A 21,253-nucleotide genomic window follows, 5' to 3' on the forward strand; every position below is an offset into this window, starting at 1 on the left:
TACTTCACAAATTAAACACGTTCAAGCCAAAATTCCACGGTATATTGTAATTAATGAAGCACTCAATTTGCAAACTTTGCAAAAGCCTCTTAAATAATTACTTTATCTGCAATTTGCCTACAAAAACATAACATCTGGGGTTTTTTGCACAACTTTCCAACTGCTCTCCTGACCGCTCTGATTTTTAAAGAACCTGTCCCCAAGTTTCCAAGATCACATGAATGCAGCATCAGAACTAGCAGCTGCAGCAGAGATAGATGTCTTCCACAGGGTCCCATGTGGCATTATGGGTAAGATAACATAGAGCAACGACGACCTCTGCTGGACAAACGCGTTAATAACTAAACTGACTAAAATAGCCTTACTGGCACTGTCTAATTTTAAAATACATAGTTATAGGTAGGCAGGCACTACATGGCCTACATGCAACCAACAAATAATAACAAATCAATTCATGATGCCATGTAGACACGTTCATTTTCACAAAATGAGTCATAGTCATGTGGTGAAATAGAACCATGCATGTCCAGAGAGGCAGTTCTAATAGAAAACAAGGTGGGTGTTGAACTTTGTCATTTGAACCTCTAAGATGACTCTTACTGTATATCCTATGTTGATAATCCATTGTCCATATGGGTGTGGCCTTTATTCCTGTCAGAAAATAACAAATTCACCTACACCTCTGGTTAGGAAACACACTAAATGTGAAGAAACTCACATTCATACTCTTCAGCAAACAGTTTTTCTTTGTCTGAAAGGGATTAACTTCATAGATAGTCTTTATAGGTCCACACCTGCCCAGCAAGCCCTGAAAGTAAAACAACTGGATTTGCTCCATCATAAAAAATGGCCTCTAAGCTGCTGTCATTGTTAGCTTTATAGGCCTGTACAGTGTTGGTTAGACTAAAACACAGCGGCTACATAATATAGGCCTGCTCATAATGCAATAAAAAGAAGCCAAAACACAAGCAGCCAGGTGTAGGCCTGTGTGTGGATAGGTCTGTGCATAGTGAGGCTACAGCTTATACATACAGGTCTGCAAACAATGTCTGATAGGCTGCATGCAAATCTATTTTCCAGCAAGATCACTCATTAATTGGCCATTTACTGACAGGATCTCCTGCCATTTGGTTAAATAAATAAATACATAAATAAATAAACACACCCACACACACACACACACACACGCGCACACACGCACGCACACACACGCTCCCCATTGTAACGCGGCATGCGGTTACCCGTAAGACTCATTTCTGTCGTTGCCCAAACACGTCCCTCCTCCTCAGTGTGTTGGTTATTTTATTTTTACGGTAATCGTGCTGACATTATGCCAGATGTGTAAACTAATCCACGACTGGGGAACACAGCGGGAAGTCTGCGCACGCCGCCTGTGGCTCAAAGCTTTGGAGGAACAGGAAAGAAAGAAATAATTTCCCAGGAGGGAGGTGCCTAGAAGTCAGGCCCATTCACCCATTCAGCCTACTTACTGTACAGGAAAACTGACTTCTGCGGAAAAAACAAAACACCAGTCAAAAAGGACACAGTGGTGGTGCGTTTATATAGTCGTGTTGGTGAAGTGTCCTCGCGCATTTGGCCGCCTCGCGCTTCTGGCTCGTGTTTACCTGTCTGTCACCTGTCAGGTAGGCTACCGACTGTACCTTTTGTCTCCTCGAGTGCTTTTGTTAGCCTACTTATAGCTTACTTAAACGTGTTAAAGGATTTAGACTTGATATGTTACTAAAGGTTATAATGATATAACCTTTCGTAACATAGTAAGCTTTAGTAAGCACAGTGAGCTTTATGTTATTTAGTGTATTACTCTACTTCTTTGTTTTCACAAAGAAGGTATCATTTCTTATCATATCATTTATGAGAGCATGCTTTACTTTTCATAGGTCTATGATCTTCTGCTATCTAATCTGAAGACACTGACTTGAATCTGAATATGCATTACTTTCCAGTCTTAAGCAACAGAATCAACTATAATAATTTTAGCATCAAATCTATGCCTAGTTCATAGCAGGTCAAATAAATGTTGCTAAGAAATTGGTCATTTATCCAAAACTTCAAATTCTTCTACATTTGTTCCAACAGTGTAAACAGGGTAAGACATTTTTATTGTCATATGTAAACTTCATTTAACAGCACCTATTTTCTATCTCTAGGATCATTATATATATAATGGCACTTCCTTGCCAGAACCCATCTCCGGACCTTGCAAAACCAGACAGCGAAGAGAGCCAACTCAATGTGAACTTCTTCAGAAAGCTTGGTTTCACTTCAAATGACGTGAAGGCTGCCATGAGGAAGGTAGACGTAGACACTGACACCAACGCGGTCCTGGGAGAATTAGTTCGGAACGGGGCCCGGCCAGCACCCTGCATTTCAAATTCAGACTATGATGAGAGGAGTGCAGGGTTCAAGAACTCTCTGCTGCCTCCCAGCTGGACCTCTGGACCTTCCAGAAATGCGCCAGAAGCTGTGCACAAGAAACATACAGATGAGGAACTCAGACCTATTGTTATTGATGGCAGCAATGTGGCCATGAGGTAAGGTTATAAACCATTTACTGAATGAATTCTAGTGTTAATTTTTCCACTGATTACAAATAAGAAACAACTTTTCATGTATTGTGCATGTTCTCTGCTACCATCCAGTCAGTGCTTAATTTAAAGTCTTGAGGGCTTAACCAAGCCCTTGATAATGATCAGCTTTGTCTCTACAAAAGTGTAGACATGCACTCCTCTGGACTCTGAAACATGCTCTATGGTGTGGTGTTGAAAGCCTGCTCCCTGCCCTGTCTGTGCATGTTTTGTTCCGTACAAATATCCAAAACTGCCTTTAGAACTTAATTTAGAGACATACTGCTGACTTATGTTTAACAACTTTAACTTTATGACTTTTCATTTCTCACTTTCTGCACTTGCTTTTTACAGCCATGGCAACAAAGAGATCTTCTCCTGTCGAGGCATCCAGCTGGCAGTGAACTTCTTCCTGGACAGAGGTCATAATGATATAAAAGTGTTTGTTCCCACTTGGCGCAAAGAGCAGTCCCGGCCTGATGCCCCCATTACTGGTGAGAATACAAATGTACAAGCAAGGAAACTTTGGGTTCAGGCCAGGATACACTACAACTTTATATCAAGCAAGAGTTTTGATTCAAAGACACAGGCAAGAGAACTGCATGTTGTGCCGTAGTTTAGCATTAACAAAGTTAAGAGTAATGAGGGGAAATTGTTGCAATGAGGAAATAGTTAGCATTTTCTTCTTCCTGGAATGAGGTGAATGTGTGACTTCCTGCTTCATTATCAGCCACCAAATTCAAAGAAAAAAAAATCAGGATAAAGATCTGTTTTACAGCAGTAAACAAATGTTTGAATGTCATGCGTGACACATGAATTTGATATCAAAAAAGGGGAAGTCCCTATTATCTACTCTATAAATTAATATATAAATCAGATCAGAAAAAAATATTACCGCACCTTTTCTTAAAATCTTCTGTTCATGGTAATTGTGCAATTACCAGAAGTGGTATGTGGTCAGAGATTTATGTCCTAAATGAACATTTACAGTCAGATCTGTTTTAGACTGAGTTTTAGTTTAGTACTGATCAAGTCCATTTTTTGTGCACTGTGTAACTTTTGGTGGGGAATCAGTGCCTACTTGCCTCCATGAAAATATTATAGTATGGCATTGAACTTATCTCTCTAGCTTTATTAATTGGCAAGAGTTAAAAACATGCATTCTTACTGTTAGCCTGGTCACCACAGATCTGACTTGTAATTTGACCTCATAGTTCACACTTGCTTTTGTCCATAGCTATAGGCAAGTTTAATGGCATACTGTGGAACATTTAGCACCAAGCAACAACATCTCCATGAAGACAAGTAGAAGTTACATAGTGCACCTGTAAGTGTAAGCGTGGTTATTGGTGTTTCTTCGTTTGAGTCACGCACAAAAAAATAATTATTAGGTTTTTATTCTCATATAAATATAGCAAGGAATGTGGTGTTGTCACAAAGCCTTTTCAATCATATCTTGGAACAGTATTTGAAATAATAGAAACCTGTAGAGCTTGTCTTGTGTTCACCTTCTTTGTGGGTTGAACCGTCCAAAGGTATTATTTTTATTCCCCCAACAAGGAAGTCAGAAAAAAGCTTACAGTGAAGCTGGGTAATCCCCATCAGGAAGTACAGCTGTATTTGCTCTTCCACACCTAGTTAGCATAGCACAGGCACAAGTGGTGACTGCTTCCACAAAGACTCGTCAGACTCAGACTGCTTTATGTATGCATCAGTACTTTACATTCATACATTTAATGGATTATTTCATTCTACATCTAGCACACACAAAATGTAGGCTGTTTTCATCCATTCTTTGTTGTGGTAATATGATATCGAGCCTTAGACAGATTTGTTTGTACTTTTCCTTTTGTTTAGTGGAAGAGTGAGGTTTCTAGTACACCCTGGCTGGTAATTAAAGAAGTGGTTGTTGTTGTCCACAAGAGTAGTGTTTTTCCAGTAATACATTTATTTTGAGATATGTTACTATAGTACTATTTAATAACACTTTCTCAAGGTAGTTGTAATAGACCTTAATGTAAAAGTATTCTCATTCATGTTATTTTTCCTCAGATCAACACATCCTGACAGATCTTGAAAACCGTGGCATCCTTGTCTTCACTCCGTCTCGACAAGTCAAGGGCAAGCGAGTGGTTTGTTACGACGATCGCTACATTGTCCAGGTTGCATCAGTGTCTGAGGCCGTGATTGTATCCAACGACACCTATCGTGACCTCCAAGGAGAAAAATTGGAGTGGAAAAAATGCATTGAGGAGAGGCTTTTGATGTACTCATTTGTGAATGACAGGTGAGCTATGAAACATATAGGAAGGGCCTGTTTTACCACTGCCTTATAAATATTTTATGTGCAAGAAAGATATTCTCTGGTGTGTTATTAGTCAAGCTCATCACTTCTTCTATGACTAAACTGTAGTATGCAATTAATTGTGTGTGTGTGGGTCTTTTTTTTTTTTTTTTTCAGATTTATGCCCCCAGATGACCCTCTTGGTCGCCATGGCCCTACTCTTGACAACTTCCTCCGGAAAAAGCCCCTGCCTACAGAGCAAAAGAGACAGCTTTGTCCTTATGGTAAGGTTTAACCTGCTTTGCTTTAGCTTTGATAACATATACTGGTTGGTTGTTGTCTGGTTTGGTTCAGCCATTGTCCTGAGTTAGCGCAAGTTTATTTCCACATAAGTTTAGTTGGAGTCTGTTTTGATACTTAAATATGGAGATGCTCTGTACTGTATTACAGCATAAAGCTAAAAGCAAATACGATTTTGTAGTCCTGTGCTATGCTATATGTATTTAGACTCACAAATCCATTTTTGTGCTACAATCTTCAATTTGGAAACCATTCATTAAAGCTGGAAATGTGTGTGTGTGTTTTTTTTTTTTTCTTTGCAGACAAAAAGTGCACTTATGGCATCAAATGCAAGTTCTATCACCCAGAGCGGACCAACCAGTCCTACATGTCTGTGGCTGATGAACTGAGAGAAAAAGCCCAGATTTCCTCAAATGAACCAAGTGCCCGATCATCAACAAAGCTCTATTTGGCTGATGCAGAGCCTGTCAAAAGCGTTCATGTTAGTGAAAATGTCTTGTACAGGGACTCTCATGGAAGTAGTCAGAATCACATACAAGTTAATGGGGATCACAGGCAGGGCGAGTGGGCGGGGCAGGAGCCGCTCAGGCCAAATCATTACTATGCCAACGGCTCTCAGGAGCACCTGGACTCCGGCCTGGGCTCATACGACAGTCACAGCAACTCCCACCGGCTCTGGCCCCAGCAGCAAAGCCTCTCCGGCTCTGGATCTAGACACTCCTCTGTGCAGGAGAAAAATAACATGAGTCACTATGCTTCCTTCATGCTCCCCTTATCCACTGAACAGCAACCTGTGAGAAACAACGCCTACGCTTATCCATGCATTGCAAATAAGGGCAGCCTACCAGTTCATTTTCAGCAGAACAGAGCGCCTCTACCTGAACAGAATTACTGGTCCGATCCGTACCATGGCATGCCCCAAATAAGGACAAGTAACCCTGGCACAGCTCATTCCCTTCACCCCAACACCCCATACAGTTGCCCCCAGTACCAACCATGGCCACAGGCAGCATCCTTTTGTGCCAGTGACCCAATCAGGATGGAATTGCGCAGTAGGTTACTAGGCATTTTTAATCCCAAAGATGTAGATATAGCCATGGAAATGTTCCCAAATCTGACAGACCCTGAAAAACTGGCAGAGGAGGTACTAAAAGTGAAGGCTCAGAGGGGAATTTTTCAATAAGCAACAATGACTCAACATTTTGTTATAATTACCATCTTTATTACATAAGGGATATGAATAAGGAATTGGCAATATGCATTGTACCAAATGCTGAAGTATTTATCCAGGCTTGAGACCACCATGCATGCATGACATATGAGCCATGTGGCAGGATTTTATTTCTTTTATTACAGAACAATTTATGTGAAATTGGTTGTATGGCCTTTGTGTCAAATGTAATATTGACTGTATTTTAATTACAACAATTCTCTAGAAGTGTGATTCTAGAGCATGTACTGTTGATACATATTGTGTCAGGTTATTATGTTATGGAAGTTCCCATAATGACGAAGAGTATTATTGATCTATTTTGGTGATTTTTTTTTACCATATATTGTTCGACAAGTTATGAGGTACTATTACATCATTCATCATTCATGATATAATTGATTGTAAAATTAATTCTTCAAGGAAGTGATGAGTATTTTTTTTTTTTTTTTTTTACCAGCATCCAAAACTGATTTGGTTTGTGTTCTTACTGCTGTACCAGGAACAAGATTTAGTTTCACAACATGTTCCCATAAAAGGTTGTATGTTGCTACACAGGTATTTGTGTAACCATGCTGTTGTGCATGGAAAAACAAATAATTATGAGCTTTGTAATGGATTAAAGTTATCAAAGTATAAATGTAATCAAACTTATGTAAAAATAAATATATATTTAAAATTTTAAAATAAAAGTGAAAAATTCTCCTGGTCTATTTCAATTAACCAAGATATTTTACCTAACATGCTCTTCTAACATTTATTAACAAGAGCTTACCCATTTCCTCTACGTAGGCCAGAGGATTTTCAACTGGCCAGGCCAGGTTACAACCTGGAACAAATTTTTTGTGTGAGTCTGGGAGAAAAGGTCACTGAATATGTGTGTATTTGTATCTCCAAGCCTGTCCCCAAGGGGTCCAACAACGTCAACTGAACCAATTGTGCTGGGTGCTACTGAATAACAATAGTGCAACAAGTGACCTATGAGTCTCTCTGACTTGTTTCTTTGATGCAGAAGTAAACTAAATCTACAATTCTTGCTCTAACTGGTAATTTGCAGAGACATGTTTATCTTGCCTTAACATATCACCGTGTGTCCCCAAATGAAATGTGCTGCTCTCAGTCAAAGTTTTAAAGAATTTAAATTTGAAATGTCATGTCAATCTTTATTTGTAAATTTAAAATATCCAATACAACTGCATCTTCAAACTTGGAAAATGGTGAGGGCAAATATATGTAATATTATCTATTTAATGAGATGTAAAGGTGTAATACAAGGAAAAAGGATTCAAAATAGCAGTAGGTTTTGTCATAGTGCCATAACATTACACAACTGTTATATTGACTGGGAACCATGGAGCATGTAGTAACACAAAAAGTCACATTTCCAGCATTACATTGATCTTTAAAACTCAGCCAGTTCCACGGAAATATGACATTTGCAACGGGTGGCATTCCCTGGAGCCAATCTTTAATAGCTTTGTTGACAAAAGTTTTTGTTTTTTTGGGGGGGGGTTTTTTGGTTTTTTGAATAGATAATGAAAGAAATGATGTATGAAATATGCTATTACAGTCAAGGATTTAAAAGGCATTTAAAAGGCATATTTTTAATGTGACTTATTTTAAATTTATTGTATTAGAGTGATAAATGCTTTGTTCATTGTACCAAAACACATCACCAGATTCTTGACTGACCCCTTATAGTAGCTGAACTTAGTAACTTTGTGGTAAAAAAGGCCGAAGATTTCTAAAGAGAGTAAGTTTGTAACCATTTGAAAAATAATTGAACTTGAATAAAGTAAAATTAAAACAACGGACAAAAATGAAAAAAAAAAAAAAGTTATACAAATCTTTCCAAATACATCTTTTAGCTCTGATAAACTGTAAATGTACTTGTACCATGACTCACTGTAGTGTGTCCAGACATGACTTGCAACTTGTCACTTTTCAATTTCACATCAGGTTATTTGTATTTGCCTTTTCAAGTTCACGTTGGAAAAGAAATCTTTCAATGATCTATATGTTCTGTCATCAGATGATTCAACGCTCCATAAATCAAAGTCCACAGTCAATGGGTGTTGCTTATTATTCCCAGGCCATAAGGAGTTTGTGGAATGGTACAAAGGCACCATAGCCAGGTTTGCTGCAAGGGACAGAAGCAGAAAGATATATATACACCTTATGAATAGTGCCACTTTGAATTTTGACATGAATCCAAAACACATAAAAACACATGCACGTATTAGATATTGTATTGAATGTTTAGCAATTTATGTAATGTGGCTTTAAATGTTATTATCCAAGGAACTCTGAACTCAATACCACAGCAATAATACAACTGAGGTAAAACTTACTCACAAACTTGTCAAACTGAAAATAATCTCTCTCTCAAAGGTGACTCTCTTATGTTAATTTTCTAGTAGAGATCTAAATGTAAATGTGTTAAAATAATACTTTGAAAAATTTTCAATCATGTTCTCCACAGATCTGGCCTGTAACTTGACATGGAGAAAAGCCTTCCTATACTGCTGTACTTAATAATGTGAACAGTCACCATTCAAAGTAGCACTGCCCCTTGTGGTTGCCATCTCTTAATCCATGGTCAGGAGAGTGCAGCTCGATGCCCAAGTGGAGCTCTTCCACCCCCTGCAGGTGGCCGATGAAACGCACCGCTCCTGTGCTGATGCGACCAGATGGCAGCATGATCGTGACCCTGTGCCCCAGCCGCAGGTCCAGAGCAGAGTGAGGCACAAACGCACGTTGAGGCCAAGACTTTACACTGAGAAATAGGAAATCGATATGTGAGGAATGCGGGAAAAATAAAATCCATATATTTTCAACTCACAGGATGTATAGTTAAAGTGATTTGTTAAGGCAATTGCAGAGATATTCTTCAGATTGGGGATTTGCAAAATTAAATGACATATGGAAACAAATGGAAAAGAAAGAAATAAGCAGAAGTATAGAACTTTATAAAGCCCTTTTACAAACAAAGTCAATTTTAATTCATTTTAAGTAGCAACTGTGAGGCTACTCAATAAGATGATCGATTAAATGTGTTAACTGTGTAAATTAAGAGTTTAGACTTAGAGTTTTATGCTCAGACTTAAAACATTCAAAAACAAAAGCACATCAGATGAAGCCCCCTGAGAGTGCAATTAAAGATAAAATTTTAAGTAACCAGCGTGGCTGACTTTGACTCATTAAAGTAGTAAGAAAAACAATTACAAAATCATACACTATTGATTTCAAACAGCGTCTGGAGGTGATGCGTCATATGACATTTTTCAAAGCTTAGATCACAATTTCAGTTGCCTATTACTCACTCATTGCATGATAGACATTGACCAATAGGAGAAGTGGGCGGGGAATAGACTCTGTGACTGTGAATGTGCAAATATAGTCATAGACGTAGTAACGATGAGACATAATTGTGTTTTCTACCTGGTGAGAGCAGATGACGAGGAAGGTAGTCTTGAGCTCAGTTCTGAAGATGCACAGGAGTAACGGCTGCTCGTGCATGTGTCCTCTTTGAATGATGCCTCACATCCTCTCTGTGGCTGCATCATATCTGACACTTCACCTGTGACCATTCAGAGAACACAGGTCATTACAGAAGTTGAGGCGCTCCAGGAAATGTGAATATTTATTAACTACTCTACTTAACTACTTTAAGAATTGGTTGTAAACAAAACCAGTCATACAACTTTAGATGATTATGATGTTTTTCTTAGGTTCTTTTAGCTTTGGACTGTTGTTTTTACTAAACATAGACCAATATATCAGTTGGCAGGATATTTGCTCTTTTCAGCATATCAGCTTTACAACTAAAACAAAGGCCGATATTTTGTTTGGGCCAACCAGGTACCTAAAGAATATGTATTGCTGAGTTTTACAACATTCTACAGGCCAATAATATCCAATACAGATGAAGAGCAGCTAAAATTCATATTATTTAAATGCAGTTTTTTGTTGTAACCAATAATAAAAACTGGCTCTTGTCTCTCTAGTACTGTGACATGAATCTCAAAACCGCCATTAAAGCTTTATTTGAACGCTTGAGTGTGGAGAGGCAACTGCACAAAATGTGACCACACTGCTCTCTTATCCACTTTGTATTAAAATATCAATATGGGCAACTATTAATGATATTATTTAGGGAATATAATCAAAATTGGCCCTAGATATCAACTCAAAAGTATTGGAAGAGCTTATCGGCTGTATCAGCAATTTTTATGCCGTATAAGACAGGATATTGAGTTGTTTATAGAAAGTATGGTAGGCTACTAAAAAATTGCAATTTGCTAATTGCATCCAGCCTAATAATAAAAAAAACAAAACACTAACTGTTATTACTTGTGCATTCCTCAAAGACCTCTCCATTGTCCACTCCAGATTCACTACCCATTCGCTGCACTGCTCCCTCCGAGGCCATCTGTGGAGACCGGGTAACAGTAATGAGGTGATTCACACACACACACACACCCCCACACACACACACACACACACACACACACACACACACACACATACTGGACAGTGTATTTCAAACACACCTGAGTGAGGAGTTCTTCCTGTTTTCTTTGTAGCTTGGCAAACCTCCGCTCCCATGATGCCCTCTCACATGCTATTCTGGTCTTCAGCGCCAGGATCTCCTTCTCTGTCTTGGTCACTCTGTTGTGGAGCTCTGTGGTCTGGTCAGGGCTCCAGGGTATGGTGCCATGGACTTTGCATTCACAGCCTCAACATGTATGTAGAAAGGTAATGTATACATGCATATATACATATATACACATAAACATAGATAGGTGCATTTACCATTCACATCTGCATGGTCTTTTATATTTTCAGTGTAGGAGTAATTGACCCAGTTCACATTTTCAAAGTTTACATTTTTTTTAATTATAACATATTTTAACACTGCTTCAGATAAATATGTTTTTTAGATGTTGGCCATTCAAATTCACACTAAATATTATCCTATACTGTGTAGACTGGATACAGTACTGAAAATTGTATTAAGATAAGTAGATATAAGCACTGGCATAAAGAAAAAAGGGGCAATAAAGTACTTGAAGTACAACTCAAGTGCTGGATACTTGACTAAAGTCACATTTCATGTTTTAGTGTTGATTAGACCAAACATAACACTGACATTCTGGTAATCTACACTATTAACAACAGGAATCATCATCAAGTATACAATTCTTCTAATTGCTTATAATATAGGCTCATTGTTATCAGCTCTTATAACTTTTAATAGGAATATCATCAGACAAGCAGAAACTTCCAAAGCTGTACTAGCACAGCACAACATGCAATGGCCAATACTTTTTATAATGGCAAAGATTTAGAAGTACATAGTTCTGAATTGTTTAGTTGAGCACAAAGCCTTCACTTCACACATAAAACAAGAATCCACACATGCACTCAAACTCACAGTATGTTGATACTCTACCCCTCTCTATATTGAATATTTTTCTTTATTTACTGCATGTAGTAAAACATTTCTTATGTTAACATTCTTACCTTTATTTGCTTTTGCCTGTGTGTACTTGGTTTGGTGTCTTTCTCGTGGCAAGAACTGAATTGCATTATATGGACATATCTACATCAAAAATGAAAAGTTATAAATCACTGAAATTATACAGTAGTTGTCCTTTGACACACTCAAACTCACCCAGAGGAACCTGCAGGTGCACAGAATCCCCTTGAAAGTCCATGTACAAATGGGCCACAGGACACAGGACATTTTGGGAGAGGCAGCATAACCTTACATTATTGTATAGAGGATAATGTCTGTAGGGATTGGAGACAGAAACATGTATATGTAATTGTGTTGTTACTATACAAAAATTGCAATACTGAGGAATAGTCTTGATACTCAATACTGATTGTGATACCATAATAATAATAATAAAAAACACTTTCTTTACACAATAGAATGTGATTTGCAACAATAAATCATAGTACTTTCTTATTTATTGCATGTCTCATCTATGTATTCCCTCATTCATTCAGGTATGTTCCATAGTGGTCCATGGGTGTATACTAGTCTGTGGCCTTATAAATGTTCTGATGCATCTTAAGATTGTTCTAAAGCTATCCAGGAAAGATTTGTTTTTGTCCTGTAAATGTGACTTCTTTTAGTCTTGATGCCATCTAGTTTCAGTGCTGGTTTTAATATTGATTGACCATTTTTACAACTCTAATACATAAACCAGTAAACAATAAAACATGTGTAAATTTGATGCATAAATGTTGACTACATAAACACTAACCTTTGCTTTAGGCTGACTTGTAGAGAGTGTGATGTCATCATAAATTGCACTGGTCCATATTTGCTCAATGTGTTCGGTCCCTCGTGAATATCCACAGCTCATGGATCTATTAAAATAAGCCACTGCATGACTTGTTGCTATGCGCCAAAGGCTGTGTGTGTGGACAGTGCTGCTGACGACTGCTGGTTAGCTAAATCTGGCTAGTATAATCTTCTTAGTTGAACACGTTAAACAGTTTACTTGCATCCAGTCTGAATTTGGGTAGTTGAGCCTTACCGGAAGTAAAGAAAGGATTATCAACAACACTTTCCTGTTATTGTTTTGTACAAGAATATAGGTTAGATACCCAATTTTGTTGTTATATCCTTAGACAAGACCGATCCCAGACCTCATCCCATTATCATCAGTATCCCATTCCCTGCAGTATGGGAAGGGCATCCAGGGGTCCAGGTACACAAACGTAACTGTTTTATTATTTTCTCCTACACTGCAAATAAATATATGGTAACACTATAATAACTACACCTAATTAACAATATGGAAGAAGAAAGGCTTAATTAATAATGAACAAATAGTGATACAGCTTTAGTAATTGCTTAATTAACGCTCTAACCCTACTTCTTAACTGCTTCATTAAGTAGTTACCAAGCTGGAATATTCTTAAGAAACAAACTCAGTCTCAATCACCCAGATATGTAGAAGTAGTGGTTTTAACTATATTTATTTAAAATCAAATCATTTCCTAAATCAATTGTACAGTGGCACTTTTCTCCCTGTTTGATTGTACAGTGCAAGTGGCTTTGGGTTTCAGATGACATTAGGAATTCAGGTGAAACAGGAGCCCGCAGGGAATATGGTTCAGGGTGAAAGCCTCATAAATGTTACCTGGTCAGCTCATGTGCACGGTGTAAACATATGGAAAGACCACAGCTCATGTCAGGGCCTGAGTCATTCGAGGTCATCCATCCAGAGAATAATAGTTATGCTGGTGGTCAATAGACTTTTCAGAAATGTGCTGTTCATTTGATAGTGTTTGGTTATGGTTACCTGCAAATTGTACATAGATACGACTATACCTCTATTATTGCAAAACAAACACTAGCAGCAAAACAGAGATTTCTAATTAACTTGGAAGTGGCACATTATCTAAAATAATCATGAAAAAATTGCTTTTTTTTATGTGTACCTTGGCATTTTTAGGATTATAATTTAAAGGTCATATATTACGCTATTTTCTGATCTATGTTTTAATGTCGTTTCCTCGGAGCATTGCCGGAGCATTGTTTCATTCAGACATGTTCAACACACTAACCCTGCATATTTAGGTTGTGTTCCCTCAGACAGAACACACTCTGGTCCACCTTGTGATGTCATGTAGTAATACAGGAAGTGCTCCACTGTGTTTTTAAATTCCACACACCTTCACCAGAAAAGTTTTTGCATAATTTTAGCCCTGGAATTGCTAATTGCTACTGAACAATAGGTAAATGAAAACTTCCACTTCATGACATCACAAGGTGGAACAGAGCATTTTAAGCTTTGACGATGTACACAGCCTGATAATAAGTTTAAAACTGAGACAAATCTTGAAATATGAATGGTATGTTATATTGTGATATCTGACTAATGTGACAGAATTTAATGATGGATGATGATTTAATGATTTCCTCACTTCAGTTTCCATGAACAGAAAGCAGACAACTTCTCTCACCTGAATTGCCCAATGCCTTTCGTCTGGTGCCCGAGAATTCTACTTTTCTTTAGGCCACAAAGAGGTAATTGTAGTGTGTGGGGGCTTTATAGCTGGTGGAGAGAGGGGCTCTGATTTCACATTGTGTTGAACAGAAACTAAGAGGTTCCCTATACAATCAGTGTACCAGGAAATGAAATCTCACCTGCACACTCTGAATGAAAAAACACTTAATCCACTCAGTTATTTTTGTAAATCTTTAATTGCAGAGAAGGGAGTTTTGTCAACCTTAGAACAAGTTTAACATTGTAATCAAATGTAATGCCATATGCACACATCCAACTAATATCAGATTGCATGAGAAATGTTGTTTTATAGCCTAATTGTGCAAGTCAAAACATAATGATCAATACTATAAAACAAATACCTATATTTTTCCTTGAATTATTAGAACGTCAAATTGCAAGCATCCTTAGATCCGCCCAGCAACCAGTAGCACTTGTCCTCCTCCTCCCGGGATGGTACGTACAGTGAAGCAGGTGAGAGACTCCACTTATTACTCTTCTAGGGTAGTCAGCAGGAAGTGAAGGCAGGGGAGGTGACGCGACGCAGGGCTAACCATAGAGGTAACCACACAGAAAGAGCTCATTCACTTCAACTGCAGCTGACACAGAGCGACCAGGGAACGTTACAGGTGAGTCCACTGGTTGGCTAGACATTCGATTTTTTTTGTCAGTTTAGAATTTGGCGATATTGTTGTGGATGTTGGTGTTTTGACTTGGAGATAAACACCCGGACCACTGTAGCAATCAAGAAAGTAAGCAAATGTTTTGTTTATTATAGAATAGAAGTTGCTTGTAGGATGTAGGATACCGCCGTTAGTATTTTAAGGTACTTCATTCTACTTCAAAGAGTAACATAAATACGTTTTACAGTTTTACAACATCCACCTTCAGTTATGTACAGATCTGGATAACGCATCATTTTTCCATTGAATGATCTGTTTTAATATTTAATCAGCTCATTTGTTTGGCATCCTTATCATAGAGCATCTGTGGACACAATAACCTCTGAACATCAATAGAGGTTTTTTTCTGAATACCTAAGTACTATTTGCTGCCTTACATCACATCAGTCTAGCATACATATGTATTTTTACTGTAATATCTGAAGTATCTTATTTACGTTGTTATATGCTCTGTCTTCTTCTCTTATTTTGTGTTACTTCTAGGTATTTCTTGCTCAATAGAATCCTTAAATTATTCGTGTTTATTTATTTAAAAAAAAAAATAAAAAAAAATTCCATCTTTACATCAAAACCCATTTTAAGGATGTCAAAATAGCCACTGTTGTCATTACTGTTTCCACGGTGTGCGGGCCACAGGAGGCTGAGCTGGGATCCAAGGGAAAGAGAAAAAAACAAGCCATCCCGCACTGCAGATTTCCCAAGGGGTCCGATTGGAGGAACAAACATGTTTTAATTGCACTCTCTAATAAACTCCACCACATTACATATGGTGTAGCCTCGAGCTAATATTACTGGGAATTACCATCACCACAATCCAAATTTTTATACAAAAAAGCTTCATGTCAAAGCACACAGGAAGAGACAGGAAACTTCTGCTTTAAAAATCTGCCATCATTTACTGACAGTAATTGAAAGTTAACATATAATTATAAGATCAGTTTTCCTAGAACAATTTAAGTATTGTAAAAAGGGGAAGCCACAGATCAAAAAGAACAGCTCAGTGAATGAACACAGTTGTAATTCAGAAAGCTTAAGTAAAGAGTTTGAGTTTTGCCAGAATCATTAGCTGCCATTGTAAGCCCTCGTATGTGGACAGTGGCTCCCTCGTATGTGGCAGTGTGATTTTATCATGTCAAATATCATTCTGTTAGGAGACATTGTAATTGGTGCCATGTTTTTTTTTAGGCTGGATCAAAAGCTGTCTGGGGTTCAACAATGGCTTCAACTGCTTTAAAAGGTAATTGCAGTATCTAAAGGTAATCTGCAGTATGTCTTGACGAATTTCTTCATAGTGCTGTATATTATATACTATGCCAACTTATTACAACACATCAGCCAAGAAACATAAAACATGACCATTTTCATCACAGAGCAATTTAAACAATGAGAATAGTCACTATTTCACTTCACTGCAAAACATTTAAATGACATGGAGATATTAATCGTCCAAAACACAATACAGTTGTAATAAAGTTATATCTTTAGTCCTCATAATGTTTCTTCTTTTTCTTAGAATTTATAGGGAATTGGCAGCTTTTTCTGTTTGGATTCCTTCTGTCAATATCGCCAGTTCTGGGGGAAGTTAGCACAACCACTGCCACTGCCACCACCACATCTGGAGCTGTAACTACACCCACTACAGCCACCACATCTGGAGCTGTAACTACACCCACTACAGCCACCACATCTGGAGCTGTAACTACACCCACTACAGCCACCACATCTGGAGCTGTAACTACACCCACTACAGCCACCACATCTGGAGCTGTAACTACACCCACTACAGCCACCACATCTGGAGCTGTAACTACACCCACTACAGCCACCACATCTGGAGCTGTAACTACAGCCACTACAGCCGCATCCACTTCATCTGGAACTGTGACTACACCCACTACAGCCGCATCCACCTCATCTGGAGCTGTAACTACACCCACTACAGCCACCTCATCTGGAACTGTAACTACAGCCACTACAGCCGCAGCGAACTCATCCGCAGCTGTCACAGGTTGGAGTTTATTATAAAATTTACATGTGACTTGTTGCCAAGAGAAGTTAACCTTAACTATGGTAAAAATATAAAACATTTTGGAAAGCATGATTGTGTAACAATAAAAACGCTGTAGTTAAAATAATGGTATAATTTATTGCAATAAAATAAGTTTAAAATAATAACATGATTAAAACCCCCTGAAAAAAATAGCTAAAAGATAAAAATTCAAATGGAGAATAAATAGATTAAAATACTAAAAGGCAGGTTCCATGTCTGTTGGTCTGGGGATATCAGGTTGTGGGCCAACAGGAACAGCATGGCTCCGGTGTTTCACTAAAAATCTTGACTTACCGAAATTGGTGACAACTCCAATAAATCCATTATAAATGACTAGGGACATTATCGGTGTGCAAACAGATAATGTCCCTAGTCACTCGCACACAAGTAGTCATTTGGAGTAGTCACTTATGTTCAAGTGACTACTCCAAACATAATGTTTTAGGGTTGGGTTTTTTTTGTTTTTTTTAAAGAATCTGTTTAAATGGTATAGTGGTCGGCAGCAGCTGTCATATTTGGGTAACCCTTCAATAAACACCGGCTGCAGCTCATTCATGTATTCATAAATGAATGGCAAGATTATTTGAGAGTATAGATGGGGTCATAATCAATATTTTTACTGTTTTACAAAAGAAGGAGATGGCTATACTTAAATGATATCTTTATTACATAAAGACATGTATTGCGAGAAAGGCTGCTTTCGGCATAAATATATTATTTACTAACACTGATTGCTAGAATACTAAAATAAGCACTAGCTATAAAGACAATCCAGCAATGATTTTATCATTTCAAGTCAAGTGCCCATGATATTTTTATTCCGTAAGATTATTTCACTGTCTTTACTTTGGTTATAGCATGTGAGATAAATTGGCTAAAAAGAAAAAAAAAAAAACGTCAAAGCTTCTCTCCTGTGTACCACTGCCACTTCCATCTTTATCTTTTACTTGTTGCGCTAAAATCATAAAACCAACCAAAAAAAAACCCCAAACAAAAACATACCATTTAAAACACAATAAAAACAACTAAAACCAGGCCCACTTGTGCCTCGTCACACAGCCACTTCATCTGGAGCAACACCTACAACCACTACAGCTGCAGCCACTTCATCTGGAGCAACACTTATAACTACTACAGCTGCAGTCACCTCATCTGGACCTGTAACTACAACCATTACAACAACAGCCACCACATCTGGAGCAACACCTACAACCACTGCTGCGTCAGTCACCTCATCTGGAGCAACACCTAAAACAACTACATCTGGCCCCACCTCACCTACAGCTGTAACTACAACCACTACAGGATCCACGAGTCCACCCATTTCTATATCCACCGGAGGTATATGTGCTACTGTGCTAAGATCAATCTTAGCTCTGGTTCACTGCAGCATTTGAAGTATGACAATAATGCAATAAAGGCACACATTACATGGTATAACATGAATCTTCCCACAAAATCAAAGTAAATGTTGTGTGGTATGGCTGTGAGATTAATTGCAATTGGATAAAAATGTTGTGTGTGTGTATATACTCTTTATTACAAACATTTTTTTTTCTTCTTATATGCAGTTTCAGCTCACACTGTTTCATCTGGTATGAACCTCACCTCTACCAGTATGGGAGGCAGCACTGGTGAGCTCTTTTGCTAATCATTACCTTTAGCAGTGTAGTAAAAAGTAAACTAACTAAATCTCATCTCAGGAGGTCTGACAAATGGAACCACTGGATGGAGTAATTCTTCAATGAACAATGTAAGACATGATTCAACTAGAACTGTGTATTAATACATTTTCATATTTCATATCATATTTCTCTTTTTGATATAGATCTATTGCCCATCATTCATGTGTAATTACTCAGACTGCTACTCTATGTACATGAGTCAGAACGCCACAATGTGTCCTGCTGGTTATGACTATTGTGAGGTAAACAGAGTCACATCATGATATTTTACTTCCAAACATATCTTACTCAAATGTGAATCTTAATTGTGTCTTCTTGCTATGTTATAGTTAATAAGACAGATGGACGTTTGCTACACTGTTAGCTGCAGTGCCTCCTGTTCCATGAGCTGTTCTAATACATCTCAAAGTAACTGCACGGTCCACTGCTGTAATTCTACCGACTGCCTCAACAATACTTTTGCTTCCATGATGATGATGAGCACAACACCAGGTATGTAGTATTTCTTCTTAGCATAAATTGAAATAAAACTAGAATTAATTAAATGTGTTATTCCATTACGCTTACTTACTTACTTACTTACTTACTTACTTACTTACTTACTTACTTACTTACTTACTTACTTACTTACTTACTTACTTACTTACTTACTTACTTACTTACTTACTTACTTACTTACTTACTACCCCAATATTTTTATGATTGAAAATGCATGATTTTCCTCTTATTTACTTACATTTTCATTATTTCTTTTAGCTATGACAACTAGCAGAGTCACAACCACATATCCTACAACCCCAACCACCACAGCTGCCCCAACCACACAAGGAGTAAGTGTCTCCTAAAACAATATATAAACCATGAAGTAGTAATATCTAACTTGGTGTTCATGCTTTTTCAGGGAAATAAATGTCATACTGGAAAATGCAATGGCACAGACTGCTACAAAAACTTTAATACACCCATGGTCTGCTCTGCATCTCAATCACACTGTCAGGTAAGATTACTCTGCATTTTGTCTTTACACAGCCCTGCTTATACTTTATGTTTTAATTTTGTCCTCTTGTTAACCAGTTGAAAAAGGAGACTGTTGGCACCACTGTGCAGTGGACAGCTGGATGCACCACTAACTGTTCAGGACAAACTTCATGCAAAGCCTCTACCCAACCTCCATGCCACCTCGAGTGCTGCAATGCCACTGTGACCTCCTGCTTGTGGCTCAATGGCACGCTGAACGTCCCCTCTTTTGCCACAAGAGGGCCCCAGCTGCACGCACAATTGGTTACTTCAGTCCTGGTTATTTTTGCTCTTAGTGTAATGCTGTAAATGAGGATGTACATGTATCAACTCACAGGAGTCGTTCTTGTACATCAAGTTATGTCAGACTTTAATAATTTGTAAATAGATTTGGGATTTTATTGCATTTCTGTTGATGTTGGTTTGTTTTCTATTCCCAATATTTTCAAGTTCAAGGCCAATTTAAAAGGGGTTTGAACAGTATTTTTAAAGAAAATAAATCAGCTCACATAACTCAGCAGTGAATTCATAAAGATAAGCTATGTTACATTTTGGAGTGCAAGTAAAAAGTCAGGACTTTATCTCTCCAGCCTCTTTTCATAAACAAGGTCTACTGTTGTTTTCTTACATTCACCTGTGCCTTAATTTAAGAGGGAAGCTTTACAAAAGCAATCCCATGAAATGATAATGTTCTACTTTTACCAGCATGGATTGTGTACTATTGAAGCCATTGTGAGAAGAACACAGCAAAGACTGTGTATGCACTTTACAAGATACCGCATTATATTCCAGGTTAAGGTTTTGTGAAGGTAATGCTTCAGCATTTTGTAGATGATATTTTGTTGAGATGTGCAACGTTTGTTTAATTCTGTGCTAATCTTATGTTAAATGATTGCGTTTTATATTATCATTTCTAGGAGCCTATAATACACTGTATAAAACACAGTCATTGTATCACACATGTAATCTATGTAATGTAAAATCTAATAAACTATATTCCTTTAATTACTGTCTGGTACTTGCTGACAAATGCTTACAAATTTCCCCAAATTAACAAAATAACGTTAACCTTTCTTTCCCACATAACAACATATTAATTGAAGTAGGAGGCAGTTCCTTTGATTTGATGCTATCATTTACACTAAACCTAAATCAGTTTGCTTCTGTTTGCCAGTGAGTCGAAGTCCAAACTTTTGTTTATTTAGATTATTTGTACACGACGGTCCACAGCCTCTGTTTGTCAGATCTGACTGCATCAGCTCCACATAAAATCCGCACTGTGAGTTTCAGTCTAATCCTGGTCTAATCTATGGTCTAATCTCAAACGCACGAGCCTCACAGCTCAGGCCGTGACGTCAGACGTCGGTGGTGATTCAGTGCGTGGCAGCTCGGCTCGGGACGGGCTG

At 37.9% G+C, this 21,253-nt stretch overlaps 2 protein-coding genes across 2 annotated transcripts; both read left to right on the top strand.

Annotated features, from left to right (window-relative positions):
- Positions 1-1,350: 1,350 nt before the first annotated feature.
- On the top strand, positions 1,351-7,014 carry LOC117384347 (endoribonuclease ZC3H12A). Its single transcript, XM_033981649.2, has 6 exons — positions 1,351-1,643; positions 2,169-2,552; positions 2,940-3,079; positions 4,638-4,872; positions 5,047-5,153; positions 5,472-7,014. Exons 2-6 carry the CDS (start codon positions 2,185-2,187, stop codon positions 6,350-6,352), a joined length of 1,731 nt encoding a protein of 576 aa, XP_033837540.1. The 5' UTR covers positions 1,351-1,643; positions 2,169-2,184; the 3' UTR covers positions 6,353-7,014.
- An 11,742-nt stretch (positions 7,015-18,756) lies between these two features.
- LOC129456871 (uncharacterized) lies at positions 18,757-20,762 on the top strand. Its single transcript, XM_055227543.1, has 7 exons — positions 18,757-18,779; positions 18,849-18,898; positions 18,974-19,072; positions 19,160-19,322; positions 19,587-19,660; positions 19,732-19,827; positions 19,905-20,762. Exons 1-7 carry the CDS (start codon positions 18,764-18,766, stop codon positions 20,154-20,156), a joined length of 750 nt encoding a protein of 249 aa, XP_055083518.1. The 5' UTR covers positions 18,757-18,763; the 3' UTR covers positions 20,157-20,762.
- Positions 20,763-21,253: the final 491 nt, after the last annotated feature.

The sequence above is a fragment of the Periophthalmus magnuspinnatus genome, chromosome 16 (genome assembly GCF_009829125.3).
Source record: "Periophthalmus magnuspinnatus isolate fPerMag1 chromosome 16, fPerMag1.2.pri, whole genome shotgun sequence".
In the NCBI taxonomy this organism is placed as follows: domain Eukaryota; kingdom Metazoa; phylum Chordata; class Actinopteri; order Gobiiformes; family Gobiidae; genus Periophthalmus; species Periophthalmus magnuspinnatus.